The 15,187-nt window shown below is 45.3% G+C and overlaps 2 protein-coding genes across 2 annotated transcripts; one reads left to right on the plus strand and one right to left on the minus strand.

Annotated features, from left to right (window-relative positions):
- The first annotated feature begins 6,284 nt into the window (after positions 1-6,284).
- LOC123444772 lies at positions 6,285-7,862 on the plus strand. Its single transcript, XM_045121610.1, has 4 exons — positions 6,285-6,648; positions 6,771-6,966; positions 7,076-7,282; positions 7,527-7,862. Exons 1-4 carry the CDS (start codon positions 6,344-6,346, stop codon positions 7,761-7,763), a joined length of 945 nt encoding a protein of 314 aa, XP_044977545.1. The 5' UTR covers positions 6,285-6,343; the 3' UTR covers positions 7,764-7,862.
- Positions 7,863-9,097: 1,235 nt separating this feature from the next.
- LOC123444771 (protein NRT1/ PTR FAMILY 5.10-like) lies at positions 9,098-14,330 on the minus strand. Its single transcript, XM_045121609.1, has 4 exons — positions 14,180-14,330; positions 13,877-14,097; positions 10,545-11,035; positions 9,098-10,429 (listed from the first exon to the last, which is right to left on the minus strand). Exons 1-4 carry the CDS (start codon positions 14,292-14,294, stop codon positions 9,607-9,609), a joined length of 1,650 nt encoding a protein of 549 aa, XP_044977544.1. The 5' UTR covers positions 14,295-14,330; the 3' UTR covers positions 9,098-9,606.
- Between the last annotated feature and the right edge of the window lie 857 nt (positions 14,331-15,187).

Raw genomic sequence — 15,187 nt, forward strand, 5'->3', positions numbered from 1 at the left:
AGATAAGTAACTGTGCTATAAAAATCTTGAATTCAACCATGTAGCGGCGCCGGATGCTGTTGCCATACCTAGCCAAACGGGGCCGACCCGGCACGGCCCGACCTGCCAATAATCGTGCCAGGCACGGCACGACCCGTCTGGGCCCGATTACGGGCCGTGCCTAATCGGGCCGGCCCGTAACACGTTTAGGTCCGCGGCAATTAATATACGGGTCGTGCCTAATCGGGCCGGCCCGTAACACGTTTAGGTCCGCGACACGCTAATCATCCGTCATGAAAAAAAGCTGAAAAAAACTCCAGCCCGTGTCTCGTCTTCCGTGCCTCCCGCCCGCTCCCGCCTGTGAAATCTCCCGCGTCTCCCTCAAATCTCCCGCGTCTCCCGCCCCCCCCCCGCCTGTGAAATATCGCTGGTCGCTGACTCGCTCGCTCTCGCGCCTCCTAATCGTGCCGTGTCGGGCTGGCACGCGGGCTGGGGGTGGCGGCCCAGGCACGGCCCATGGCGTGCTCGTGCCTAGCCCGGACACGATTAGGCCGTGCCGGCCCGGGCCCGTCTCGTGCGTGGTCTGCGGGCAGCCGTGCCGGCCCGTCAGGCACGACCCGTTTGGTCAAGTATGGTTGGTGCTTTCATGCGGCGGCTCACATGCACATGTATCTAAAATAGACGTAAAGATTCTCTTCAATGCTTGAAATTTAAATTTTTTTATCTTTAAAACCGTTAATTCAATCGATGATCTGTTTTCACTGTTGGCTTTGTCGTGACAAGATCTCCAAAACTAGATCCCATGTCGACATGTTTCGACAAACTTTTTTTCCTTCCGTAATTGCCACATTGTTTCACTCACTTGCTATATTAGTAACCACTTACTTGCCCAATAAATAACTTAATTGCGATTTTTTATGTTGTTTCGTGTAAAGATTGTCGATGCTTATAAATGCAGTCCTCAAAATGTTTTGATGTGCTTGTCATTTTTATTCTACTAAGTTGTCATGTGGTCTCACAAAGCTTGTAGGTGCTTATAAAATCACAGTTGCCACATATATTTTTTGTGCTTGTCATTTTAATCCTACCTCGTTATCATATTGTCTCATACAACTTGTGAGTCATTGTAAAAAAAATAGTCGTCACGGTGTTTGTTGTATTTATCTGTTGAATTCTATCATCGATTGTTATGTTGTGTCTAAATAAAAGGACATTTGATTGTTCTGAAACGTAGTTGTGGTAGTGTTTTGTTGTGTCGGTCAGTTAAATTCTACTCAAATCTTATATAAGCTTGTCATTTGTCATAAACACTATAGTTGTCGTATTATTTTGCAACGCTTGCCACTTAAACTATAACTAGTGGCCAGTTATTTTATAAGGTTCATGCACCCCACCACCTCATTACCACGAGTATTCTATGTAGTGAAGAAAAATAAACCAAACATGCATGTTATATGCTTTGTCATATAAAAAGATAGACCATGCATACATGCATGCTACAAGCTTGTGCCTAGTACTCGGCATGCATGCATTTCCCAGAAGCAAAAAAAATAAACCACGCATGCACGACAGCGAGAGATCATCCATCTCCTCTCGGTCAAGCTCCTATGCATAGCTAGCTACAGACCCTCCTAAACGGCTCACACCCCCGCGCATCATCGGACGGACGCGAAGCCGCCGCACCCGAAGACAGGGGTGCGTACTGTATAACTTAGATTTTTCCCAAAAATCTTTATGAAAGCTATGATTAGTAGGTTTTTCCTATTAGCAATAGAAATGATTTTCCTCAAACCAGACATCAAGAACATATACATTCTTGAGAGTGTTGTGCTGGCCCATGAGGTTAAAAAGTCTGTGTCTTCGGTCAATTCCAACGCGCGATCCCATCCTATCTGCATGCGTTCATTTAGATCAAAACGGACAGGTGACACGGCCCAACGTGCAGCCGCATCATCAAATTATGTCCGTTTGGTGTTCGGCCCATCCCATTTCCGACGCAAACATGCGATCGGTTTGCGTTCACGTGGATGCTGAACGGACGACCACGCGCTTGCGGGTCGTCCGCCTCGGGACGCGTGGCGGCTGCCCAACTACTTCCACCGCCCAATTTAAATGCGCACGTGCGGCGGGCCCCGGCCGTCAGTCACACAGCACGCAATCGTCGTCCTTCTTAAATTGGAAGCCGTGGACCGGCCAGTCCACAACTTCCAGTTCCCCACCGGCTGCCTCCTAAAACCCCGACAAGCAAACCCTAGCCCTCCCCCTCTCCGCCCCTCTCCGTCAGTGACAATGGTGGGGCGATGGTTCCACGGCCGCAAGACGAGGGACGAGCACGAGGCCGACTCGTCGTCCAATCGCGGTCGCCGCTCCCACACCCCACCTCCACCTCTCCCGCCCGCCTTCCATATCGCGTCGGGCGACACCCAACCTCGTCGACGACCGTACGTCAAGGCGGAGGTGTGCCGGCGGTACTGGAAGACACGCTACGCTGTTGCCGTGGGGCGACGCGCACCTCCCAAACAACTCGCACCTTTCCCCGAACTACGTGCATGTCCTGCCGGTGCTGGTGAGCGTTCGCCCGTCGGGAGGAGATCCATCGTCGTCGCGCCCGCGTGCCCTCGGACCTCATCCACGACTGGAGATACGCCGTGGACTCGCCGCTCTGGGATAGGTGGCTCTGCGAGGAGCACGACGTCCGACGACGGTCCTATTTTGCAGGCCGTCCGGCAAGCCTGCGTCTCATGCGCGCTGACCGCCGCACGCCCACTCCTAGCGTGCCCAGGTGCGCGGTCGCACGCAGGTTCGCGGCCTTACCCCATCGACGTCGCCATCTCCCTCCCCACCCCCCGAGCCAATGTCGATCGCCGAGCAGGAGGAGCTCGAGACGATGGTGTTGGAGGAGTCCCTCCACACCCACGACGAGCGCCAATGGGAGGGCCTCGAGCAGATGCTGGCCCTCTCTGCGGCCGGCGACGTTGCCTTCCCCGAGCTCGACGCATACGTGAAGGAGTAGGTGCGGCCAGAGGTGGCGATTGAGGAGGCGACGGGATGGAACCCGACATTGGTCGGGCAGTCCTGGACGTGGATGGAGACCGTGTCGTGCACGCCCGAGGGGGACGCCGACCACTAGTCACCATCCCCGCCACGCGAAGAGGTGGTGCACGCGCCACCGCAACCGGCACAGCAGGCGGCTCCGCCAGCCCACCTCTGGCAGCCACCTCCATACGTTGACCTCACCGGCGACGAGGACGACGACGAGAAGTAGACGGCGGCCAGAGTAGGCAACGACTGCCAGGGCGGCGGCGACGACCCTTTCTATTTTTTTTTATTATCTTGTTTATATTAATGTCGAACTTAGGTAATGTGGACGTTTTAATGCACATGTTTAATATTTTTAGGTTGTTTTAATGTTTAATTTAGGGTTCGGGGGTTTATTTTCAAGTCCAAACAAACGGACCGTTTGGGGTGCAGTCGACCCGGTGGGTGCACCGAGATGGATGTGTCCATTTTCCTGCCCCAAACGGACGAAAAGCGGACGAATCAGACGTCCATTTGAGGTCGCGCGTTGGAGTTGCCCTCAAGGGATTCCGCTTAAATTGGAGTATGAAAAAGCCTATGATAAAATAGGCTGGGATTTTCTCTTTAAAATGCTTAATTTTAGAGACTTTGGACAAAAATGAATTTCCTGGATTAAACAAACTATCCTACAAAGTATTTTTAATGTAGGATTAATGATACTATTGGCCCGTACTCCATGGGGAAATGGTCTCAAACAAATGGAACCCCTCTCTCCTCGACTTTAATGTTCATTAAAGCTTCAAAACATGGGCTGATTTGTGGGCTCCTTCCCATGCTACTTTTGATGGTGTGATTAGTTCATAATATGCGGATGACACACTTCTTTTTCTGAACGACTCATGTGACAAAGCTAGAAATTTCAAATGGATTCTTTTTTGTTTTGAAAATCTCTCTGGAATGAAAATTGTTTTTCATAAAAGTGATTTCTTGACCATTAATATTAAGAAGGGGAGATCTAAGATCTTTGCAAAAATCTTCTCTTGCAAATTGGGATCTTTTCCCATCAAGTATTTAGGAGTGCCTCTGTACTATGATAAATTAAGGACAGAGGATTTATAGCCTATCATCAATAGGATTGTTACAAATATATCTGCTTGATTAGGTAGATACCTTACATGCAGAGGGAAGTTGATCTTGCTTTGTGGTTGCATAGTCAGCATTCCTGCTTACTTAATGGCTATGGTAAAATTTCTCAAGTGGGAAATTAATGCCATCAATTCACATATGGCCCATTTCTTTTCAGGTAATATAGATGATTAACATAAATACCATTTGGCCAATACGGGTCTAGTTACTAAGAAGAAGAAAAATAGTGGCCTTGGAGTTCCTAATTTGAGAGATTTTAATATGGCTCTTTTGGCCTCTTGGGGTAAACGTTTCTTTGAGACTAATGATAATGAGTGAACAAAAATAGTTGCCTATAAATACAATGTGCACTCACCAAATATTTTGTGGGTCAAACAAGGTGTTTGTTCCCCCTTCTGGAAGAGTGTGACATGGGCTCTGCATGCTTCAAAAACTTTTTTATACTTGGAAGATTGAGAAGGGCGAGAATTTCAACTTTTGACATGACACATGGGTTGTGATTGTTCCATGGAAACTATGTTTTGGAATTCATTTGATATTTGTAATCAACATGATTGCTCGGTTGCCCAGCTGTGGGATGACATTACTTTGGAACTCTCTTTTACGCGATGTGCAGTTTAGGGGGGGGGGGGGGGGGGTGGGTGGGTGCGGAGATGGTTATAGATGATTGAACACATGATGAAGTTCCCTCTATCTACCTCACGTGACCCTGCCCGTCTGGGTGTTGGAATCTAAAGGAAAATATTTCGTCAAATCTGTATATAATACCATTAACTTTGGAGGTGTGGTTTGTTCTATTGGAGATGACCTTTGAAAAGTTCTTTGCCCTCAAAATATACATGTTTTCATGTGGCTTTGTGTATATAATAAAGCGCTGACTAGAGATAATTTGGTTAAAAGAAGACAAGTAGGTGACATATCATGTTCATTCTGCAATGAAAATGAGTCCATTCAACATCTTTTTTTGGATGTGTGGTAGCCAAGTGCATTTGGTCCCTAGTTTCAGATTTTTTCAATCTTCAAACAATGACATGTTTTGATGATGTTTGTGTTGTTTGGCCTTTGCATAAAAGTAAACTTGCACTTAACCTGGTGGTTGATGCATCCTTGTGGAGTATATGGAGACTGAGAAACGATTTCTATTTTCACGGATGCTCATGGAAATGTTTGAACCGTGTTCTACTCAAGCTGAGGGGTGTCCTTCATCGTTGGATGGCACTCTGCGACAACACACATGCGGAGCTCCTACGACGTTGTATCTTACTGATGGACAAGCATCATGGGGAACTTCTTCTAATATCCTGGAGATGATCTCTGCCCCATGGTGCTTGCATACAAAAACTTACTAAGATCTTAGCGCATGAATGTAATAATATGAGTATTTAACAAAAAGCTATCACAGTTGGGGGTTCGATTCCACAGAACTACCACTTTCAATATGTCAACAAAAAATTACCACTTTCGGATAGTGTCCGATTTAAACATGTTTATGACAGGCGAGACCCACTTGTCAGCATTGGCATGGCAGGAAAGTCAAGTAGACAATACTTAAAAATAGAAAATTTGTTCAATCGACTTGCAAGTCAAAATATCTTATCATCTGCTCCAGATTGGCGCATTGCACAAGTAGACAATGGATTAAAAACAATTAAGTGTTCAATCGGCCTGCACCCCAAAATATCTTATCATCTATGTGTTGATAATTTGGAAATATAAATAGAAGGACCTAGATTGGCACAAGTAGACGCTGGATTAAAAACAGTAGAGTGTTCAATCGGTCCGCACATCAAAATATATTATCAAACAGTAGAGTATGTGTTGTTAATTTGAAAATATAAATAGAAGGATCCAGATTGGCACATCGACGTACACAGCACAAGTAGACGATGCTGGTATTTCTTTGCTTGACTTGCTACCAGCCGGTGCGGTCATTTTGAACATCATCTTTTTTGTAGATAAGTAATAGGAGGATGTGCACTCATGAAGCTGACCACGAAATAACTATTCGTGAGATCGGCGGAGCACCTAATCAATCCATCGGTCTCACATTCTCATGAGGAATTGTCCTGGGCATCTAGGCATAGATCAGCTCTATAAATTTGCACCCTTAACCCACATCCATTTCCAACAGCCAACACACTTACGGTTCAGCTCAACAACCAGCCACACATCTCCTGTAGCTACTATACCCTAGCCAGCCATGGTAAACCCTAGCTATTTTACTAGCGCTCCGGTTACCCAAGAGATCCACCAGAATGAGCTCAACTTCCACTTGTACATGTATCAGTGGGTCGAAGGGTCAGCACAGGTTAATGAGAAACAAGTGGTGAATATAGCGCATCCCACGGGGTTTGGAGCCATTTACGCCAATGACTGGACCATGTATGATGGTCCTGGTCCCAATGCGAACCTTGTCGCACGTGCTCAGGGCGTGCATACCGGTAGTGACATGAACCTAGGGGACTCATGGCTTGTCTGTCTCAACATTGTATTCGTCGATCAAAGGTTTGACTCACTTCAATCCTCCAGTTAGGGTGGTTTTCGTATGTGTTCCATTTGAAGATTTCAAAATTTTCAATTGTTTCATTGTGATCTATCATGTATATATCTTTCGACATTTGGTCTAGGTTTCGGGGGTCTACCCTGAAGGTGGTCGGAAACTATGGAGGACTGCCTGTAGATGAATGGGCAATCGTCGGTGGGACCGGAGAGTTTGGATTTGCACATGGTGTTGGCACCTTCAGAAAATATAAGGAGATGGGCAATGGGAACATGAGGGAGTTCAATATTCGTGTTCGCTGCCCCACTTTGCAAATACCACCGGTGAGTTGAAGGGCATACTCCTGCTAGCTTACTATCTTTCTTATAATTTGGAAATATCCAAATTTACGTATCAGCGTTTGTAAGATAACCGCGCTACTGCATCACACAGGTGCCGACTCCTCCCAACGACAAGGAGGGGCCGTTGGGTGGCAAAGGAGGGGAAGCTTTTGACATCCTAGGTCATCCTCAACGCCTGGAGAGTGTGACAATTCGAAGTGGCGACATCATTGATTCACTTGCGTTCTCCTACATAGACCAAGCTGGGAAGAAGCAAACCGCTGGTCCATGGGGTGGTAATGGCGGGCTCGAGGAAACGGTGAGTGGATACCAGATCACATTACATCATTCCAATGTCATTTACACGTTTTTTCGGTTTGCATTTTGAAATCTCTCTCTTACACCCACTTTGTTAGTGTGCGCCTTTCCCGCGAGGCAAGGCAAAACAAAATCTGCAAATATATATATAAACTTGTAACACGCGAACCTACATATATATGCTCTCTTCTATCTATTTATACGAACAAACATGTGTTTACTTGGTGATGCCATTTCGTCTGCAGATCACGTTTGCTCCTACAGAGACTCTGAAGAAAGTTTTTGGAGTAGTCGGTACCATTGGAGGACACACTGTCGTTACCTCGCTTACCTTTGTCACCAATATTAAGATATATCCAACTTTCGGAAAAGGAACAGGAGGTACTACTTTCAGCATACCCGAGAAGAACGCTAGTGTTGTGGGCTTCTTTGGTCGCGCTGGATCATATGTCGACGCAATTGGTGTTTACATCGCAAATTAGGACAAGTTCCTTTTCCGAAGAATATAATCGTGGGTCTAGGTGAAGCCTCCCACTTTCATTTCAACTATTCCACAAATAAAATGGACACACGTTGTCATCACCACATGTATACTTCTATTGTTTTCCTTTTGAGACTTTGAGTTCGTACTTTCGTTGTAATCAAACATTTTCTTCAATATATAAGTGTGCTCCCCTTTCGCTCAATCAGCTGAGTGTTCTCAAGTCTCTAAGAAAACAGAGGCTTGATTTTTCCAATTAAAATCAGATTGATTGAAGGAAGCATCATATACCATCCGCTGAAGTTAAGGAATCATCAAGGGTTGTATCACTTTTGTTTTCTTCAAACCCAAAACACCATTTGGATTACAAGTGTGGGATTGAATCCCGGCCATCTTTACAATTAGTCTACACAATTTAAGGAAGATTCAATTCTGAAAATAAAGAAAAATAATGGTGTCCTCTCACAGGGTGCTTGGATACGTTTTAGTTCCATGACTAAAAGTAGTGGGACTAAAACTTGCTAGCCTCAACCATGCTTGTATCCAAATACTAAAGAGGCTAAAATCAAGTTAATGAGCATTTATTATCCTCCAAACCCTTCAATCTAGAACTCGTCTGTGTCAAAAGAGAGGAGTTAAATGAGGAGAGAGAGGACTAATCCACATTTTAGTAGGGGTACCCCTGACTAAAAGATTTTAATCTCAAGACTAGTTTTAGCCTTTCTTTAGTCAGGGGTGTTTGGAACTTTAGCCTCTTAAAAAAATTACTTTTAGTCAGACTAAAATAAGTCCCTTGAATCCAAGCACCATCTCAATCTCTCTTCATAATTGGTACGGGAAAGGGAGGCTCCTCTCAGCCATAAGATTTGTGGCCGTCCGATGCAATGCTCTTGCCGATCATGCCCATTCGTTGTTGCCTTCTGTTTCGCTCATTCACTGCCGTTTAGTCGAACAGCTAGAAAACCCAGGTTCCTACCTATGATTCTCTGAACTCACAGTTGAGTACTAAGAGGGTGCTTGAATACGTTTTAGTCCCATGACTAAAAGTAGTGGGACTAAAACTTGCTAACCTCAACCATGCTTGGATCTAAATACTAAAGAGACTAAAATCAAGTTAATGAGCATTTATTATCCTCCAAACCCTCCAATTCAGAACTTGCACGTGTTAAAGGAGAAGAGTTAAATGAGAAGAGAGGACTAATCCATATTTTAGTAGGGGTATCCCTGACTAAATTTTTTTAGTCTCAAGACTAGTTTTAGCCCATCTTTAGTCAGGGGTGTTTGGAATTTTAGCCTCTTAAAAAGACTATTTTTAGTTAGACTAAAATAAGTCCCTTGGATCCAAGCACCCTTTGAGCTTAGCATTTACCACTGTACTGAACAGAAGAGTTGATACACCATTTTAACGTATTTACAGAGCACCGTGCGACATTGAAGAAACTGTATTTTCAAAAGTTCCAATGCAAAAACTCGTTGTATACTGCACACCTCAGAAATCGAATCGACAGACGCTTAGTACAACAATTGGGAGAAACTTCATGAACCGAATGCAAACCGACATCTCAACTCAGGACATTGATGAACTTCCCAGCAGAAATTCTCATTTGATCCGGCAGTGTGATTGTTGAGGGATCTAGCACCGATCTTGTTCGGCCGGCTGAAGCAGCAGCGTCCAAGCAGGCCCGATCATCCGCCTCAGCTTACGGTGGTGACTTTACCTATTTACGAAGAATGTCCTATATGTACGACAGCCTAAAGCAAAGCTTCAGCCCATCTTCCAGATCCATGGACTTTGAAAAGGCTATGGGCGGTAACCCATGGACTTCAGGCATCTCAGCTGCCAGTCATTGTTCGGAAATGCCCTTCTTCTTGTGGATATACACTTGTGAAAAGTAAAGAAAAGCAGCCAGCCCAAGAACGCTGAGCACGGCCAGAAGCCAGTAGAAGTAATCGAGATGGCCTCGGTTTAGATTGTCCGAGAACCAACTATCTCCGCCGTTGCTGGTTACCCAGTCAATCGCATACACCAGAATGCTACTGCCGAAGCTCCCGGCCCCGAATATGCTCAGGTATAAGGCAAGGCCCATACTGCGCAGATCCTCCGGCACTTGGTCGTAGAAGAATTCTTGCAAGCCCACCACTGTGAACATGTCCGCCAGGCCGGTCAGGACGAACTGAGGTACCACCCACCAAAAGCTCATCGGAATCGTTGCTTCAGGTTTGTCCACTAGGCCATATTCTCTCGCTACCCTGAGCCTTCTCATCTCCACGAGGGCCGCGACAACCATCAAGATCACTGAGATGGCTAGTCCGGTTCCAATCCTTTGCAAGGGTGTGATACCACAGGGGTTCTTTGAGTACTTTCTGGCTAGCGGAACGAGTATCTGGTCATATATAGGAATTGAGATGACGATTGACACGCTGATCAGGCTTTGTAGGGCAGCAGCTGGTATCTGTAGGCTACCTATCCACCTATCTAGTGTACTTGCTTGTTTAGTGAACAGCGTCATCCACTGGGCAAAAACAACTGCATAGATTAGGCAGGTTGCCCCTATCGGAAACAACTTAAGCACTGACTTGGCTTCATCAGGGAAACATGTCATTTCTGCATTATCCTTGGCTTCCCTGGATGTCGATGTTGGCATGCAGTGAGAATCATCAGGCGATCTGCCAATCAAAAACACAGTGCACACACACACACACCAAACAGAGAACATATATAGTCAGCATTTCGAACTCCATGATGTGTGATACAAAGTTTCAGAAGTTAGAATAATCTTACCTCCCACACCATGATGCATGCCAGGTCCTAATTAATGATAAAAGGTATTTGCGAATCTGTCCCAATAAACTTCCGTCACTTCTTACAGGGTAAAAGCGGTAAGTCCTGGTCCCAAGCCAGAAAACTGCAAGAGAAAGAGACATGACGACACAAGGGATTCCAAACCCATACTGCCAGCTTATGTTATCTTGAATGTAATTCAAGATTGAAACTGTAACAAGAGTGCCTCCATAAGTCCCAAAATACCACCAGTTGAAGAAGGAACTCCTCGAGGCATATTCTTGAGGGTCGTTCTCATCAAATTGGTCTGCCCCAAATGCTTGCACACAAGGTTTGTGCCCACCTTGAGCAAAGGCCACCATATACAGGGAGATGTAGAAGAAGGGTAAATGAGCAGCCGAAGTCGAGTATAGAGCGGAATCCATGCGGTCTCCAAATTTTGCTGGTAGTTGTGTCGCAAGAATTGATGACAGTGTGAGCATGCCCAGGCCCTGGATGGCGGATTTAATTGAGTGAAAGAAGTATTTTAGCACAGTGATGCATAGTGTGTGAATTAAATAATTTTCCAAGTAGACTACAAAAAGGGGAAATTTTCCAGGCTATTACATGGAGGAAAAAAATCGTCAAGCAGCTAGTATGATGCCTGAGCAAGTATTGCAGGATTTTTCTTTGAGTAAGAATAGTAGGTTTGCCTACTGCATGTATTTTTATACTTTTAAAATATCCAAAATTTACAGGATATATAGAGGGAAAAGAAAGGGAGAAGATCCTAGTTTAAGTCCCAAGGCTTCTAAAAACACAGATTACAAAAGACTTCAACCCAAAATTGAGGACCTGAAAGGGATTTCTTCTTGGCTCTATGTACTAACAGGGATATTTCTGCTTTGAACTTGGACCTTCATCTGTAAAGGATTGGTGAAATTCCGTTGAAAGCAAAGTAGTTAGTAGTCTAGATTGCACAACTGACCAACATGATGATTTCCATGGGCAATGGTAGCTGAACTATCTGCCTTAGGTCTGCAATTATGATCTGATTATCCATATTTTGAGGAGTCCCTTCTGTCAATGAATTTGTGAAAACGTTTGATCCGTAGAAAATCATTTTGCACCCTCAGGTTCAGGACACCTAGTCCTCCTTGGCTTTTTGGCTCACAAACAAGATCCCAGGCAGCAAGAGGTTGATATTTCTTTGGGAGATGCTTATTCCTCCATAAGCAATGTCTATGTACTTATCCAGCGCATCAATAACCCACTGGTAGAGTTTTTTAGGGAGCTGAGATAAAATATAGGTAGAGATGAAAGCACAGAGTTCACAACTCGAAGTCTACTTCCATAGCTTAGATGGTGAGCACAACTAAGGAGCCTCTTTTGGGCTCTGCAAATAATAGGAGGCATAAGAACTACTTCTGGGTTTGGTGGTGCTCAAGGGGAGGCCAAGGTAATTGAGTGGCAAGGATCCTTGCTGACATTGTAGGGCTTCATTAAATAGGTGCACCCTGTCACCAGATATATTGATGGGAATGAGATTGGATTTGGCATAATTAACTCGGTCAAGTTGCCGGAAAAAAAATTCTAGTACAGAAATTCCTAAGGAATTCTGGTTCCATAAACTTTTTCTTAGCTTCCTGGAAACAAAAGCAAAGCCTTTCAGTCCCAAATAATGGAGCAATCACACTCCTAAATATTATTGTAAATATGCATCCATTAACCACAGCAATTCAGACCTCCAATGTTCCAATTTAAGATATTCCAATGCTATTTGGCCATGGGCGGAAAGGAGGAGGTACTAAACCACCCAAATCGTACGCTGGGGATCAGGAAAAAACGTGCTGGATCAATAAAGTGGAGGCTTGAGAGACACCAAGCCAGCTCAATGATGGCAGGTAAGAAAAAGAGCAACATAAAGGAAGCCAGGCCATGAGAGAGTTCTTCATGCCACTTATTATATCACTGGGGAATCCAGTACAAAGATAAAAGGCCATACACCAAAAACAAGATTTGCTAGAGACTGGTAACAACATAGTCTGAACTTGATCATGAGCTCTGCACTTTATTACTTCTTGGAAATCTTCTCAGCTGGTTAATTAACAGCTTTTTAGGAGGCCTTCTACTACTTTGCTTGTAATTCCAAAACTAATAATTCCAACTTTTTCCCTGCATTTTATCACTTCTTAGATTTCTTCTTAGCTGATTCATCGACACCCTTCTTGGAGGCCTTCTTCTTGCTTGTTTGCGAAGCAGGCTTATCTTCACCTTCAGTCTTTGACATCCCAAATCTGTTGCAAAGATTCTGCAATACCTTGCTCTTCAGGTGGGGTGCATATGATGCAACACGAGCTAGATAATTTCTGTCAAAACAAGTTTTAGGTTTATACCCCTGAACCAGAGCTTTGATTCTGTCACTTGTTCTAACTTCTGAAATCACAGGAGGGGTTTTTCCTTGTCTCCTTTGAAGGTGAAGTACAGAAGTGGTATAGTGGGATATTTCTTCCACAGAAAGATGCCTGGGAGCCTCTGGAGTAGAGAAGCTACAGCCGTGAGTTGCTTGACAGGTCAAGGAGAGGCTACAGCCCTGAGTTGCTGGGTTATTTAGCTGAATTGTTCGCTGAAATATGTATCTTCTGGTGTACTTATATTGCATAATTCGGTTATTACTAAAACAGGGACGTTAGTACTTGTACCCAGATCCACTGAAGCAAGGGCCGAGTTTTGTACAATGTAGTTTGGAAATCAAAATCCACTCCAAAGTTCAACAGTCAGTTGGATTTCAGGAAGTACGTAGTAAAAAAAGCGTATCTTCGATTGTGTATTTTACAGAAGGGCAATAGTCCTACCTGAATTTGCAATCAACAGATAAAAATGTCGTGCCACGGTTAACGCAATGGGTTATCGGAGTCGGATCATCACCGCTGACTGCAAAAAGACAGACATAAAGGCTAAATGAACTCCAGAACTCCATCAAGGGCTGACTCCACAGACCACAAGATCCCCACTCTCAGTAACACGCTCGCTAGAATGTGCTCCTATGTTTTCTGAGATTATGCACGAATTCTTAGTAACATAGGACTTACATGTGCGATACTTATGGCACGTCTAGATGTGCTTTAGCAAAACTGATTCTATATATGGCAAATTAGCATCGACAAAAAGGTTCGACTTACAATTGGCAAAGTCAATGTCAACTACGAGTAGTATAGCTTTAACTTTCCAGATTTTAAACAATCCAAAAGTACAGGTAGCAGGTGCTCGACATCAGTTAGCAGCATGCGATGACCCAGACTGCATGCTACTCGCTGCGACCACGTGAGAGCAGAGCGGCACGGCGTACATACCAGGATGTAGAGCAGAGAGGCGCAGACTACGGTGCGGTAACGGCCGAGCCAGGAATCGGCGACGGCGGCCACGCCGAGCAGCGGCAGCAGGAGCGCGACGCCGCTCCACGCGTTGATGGTCGCGGCGGCGGACGCCGTGGACTGCCCCAGCGGGCCGGTGAGGTAGGTGATGAGGTTCCCTGAGATGCCGGTGTAGGCGAACCGCTCCGAGATCTCCACGCCTGCGATACCGACGGCAAGCGGGTCAAAGAGGATCGAGGCTTCGGGAGCACGGCCGAGTGCCTTGCTGTTGCTTCGCGGTACCGATGATGAAGAACGCGGCAGGCCAACTGCCGGAGGTGAGGCGGGAGACTGGGCGGCCGAGGTGGTCCACGGCGGCTGCCGGTTGGGGCAGCAGGGGATCCGCCGTGGCGTCCATGGACGTCCACCTGTTCCCCTCCTCTCCACGGACTGGGATCAGAGCATGTCACGCTGCAACATGCGGCCTCCCGTCCGCCCTTCAATCTTCATCCAACGTCCCACAGCAATCGAAGGCAAAAAAGATATTTCCAAACAATAAATTACACTGGTGAAATGCATCAGACTACTGTTTTCAGAGTTTGTTTAATAGAATCATCAAACTACACAGGTGAAATGCATCAGACTACAATGGTTGTTTTTCTGAACTGGTTCAGCCCAAGAAAAATACCAAATGACCTATACTCTTTGTTTGTGCTAAATGTAGTGTCAAATGTGACAACATCGTCAAAATGTGCATAGTCAAGTAGAATTTTAGCATCGATCCAGAAATATGTTGGCTATATGCCCTCACTATCCAACTGCAAATGGTATTTGAATGCTGCATTCTCAGCTTGCTTGTCACGAAAATAATTCAACATACTTCCAGCATGTCCATAAGCCAACTCCCGCTGCCGCTTTCTTCGCAAATGGTTCTTTTGGTCACGACACGTGTAACTAAGGTTGTTAGTACCACCAACTAGACGACAAGCATACTCATGTGAAGCTTTTGGCATAATTTCAGAATCATCGGCTGTTTCTATCTCGAAAGCTTGCACTTGTGAAATCTTCCTTTGTGATGCTAACAAGTGGCGGGTTTGTGCCAATTGAAGGCGGTGATTGTGCTCCAAAACAACTTCGGTGACTTCAAAACTGTTGGCAACTCGATCATATGTAACAATCACATGAGCCTTATAATTGGTTCTTGTTTTAGCTCTAATACGCTTTGGGTCATGATCTGTTTGATTTTTTTTCTCCGATGGTCTTCATTGGAACAAACAAACCAGCGTGTGAAGTAATCACACCATCACATCT

The sequence above is a fragment of the Hordeum vulgare genome, chromosome 3H (genome assembly GCF_904849725.1).
Source record: "Hordeum vulgare subsp. vulgare chromosome 3H, MorexV3_pseudomolecules_assembly, whole genome shotgun sequence".
Classification (NCBI taxonomy): domain Eukaryota; kingdom Viridiplantae; phylum Streptophyta; class Magnoliopsida; order Poales; family Poaceae; genus Hordeum; species Hordeum vulgare.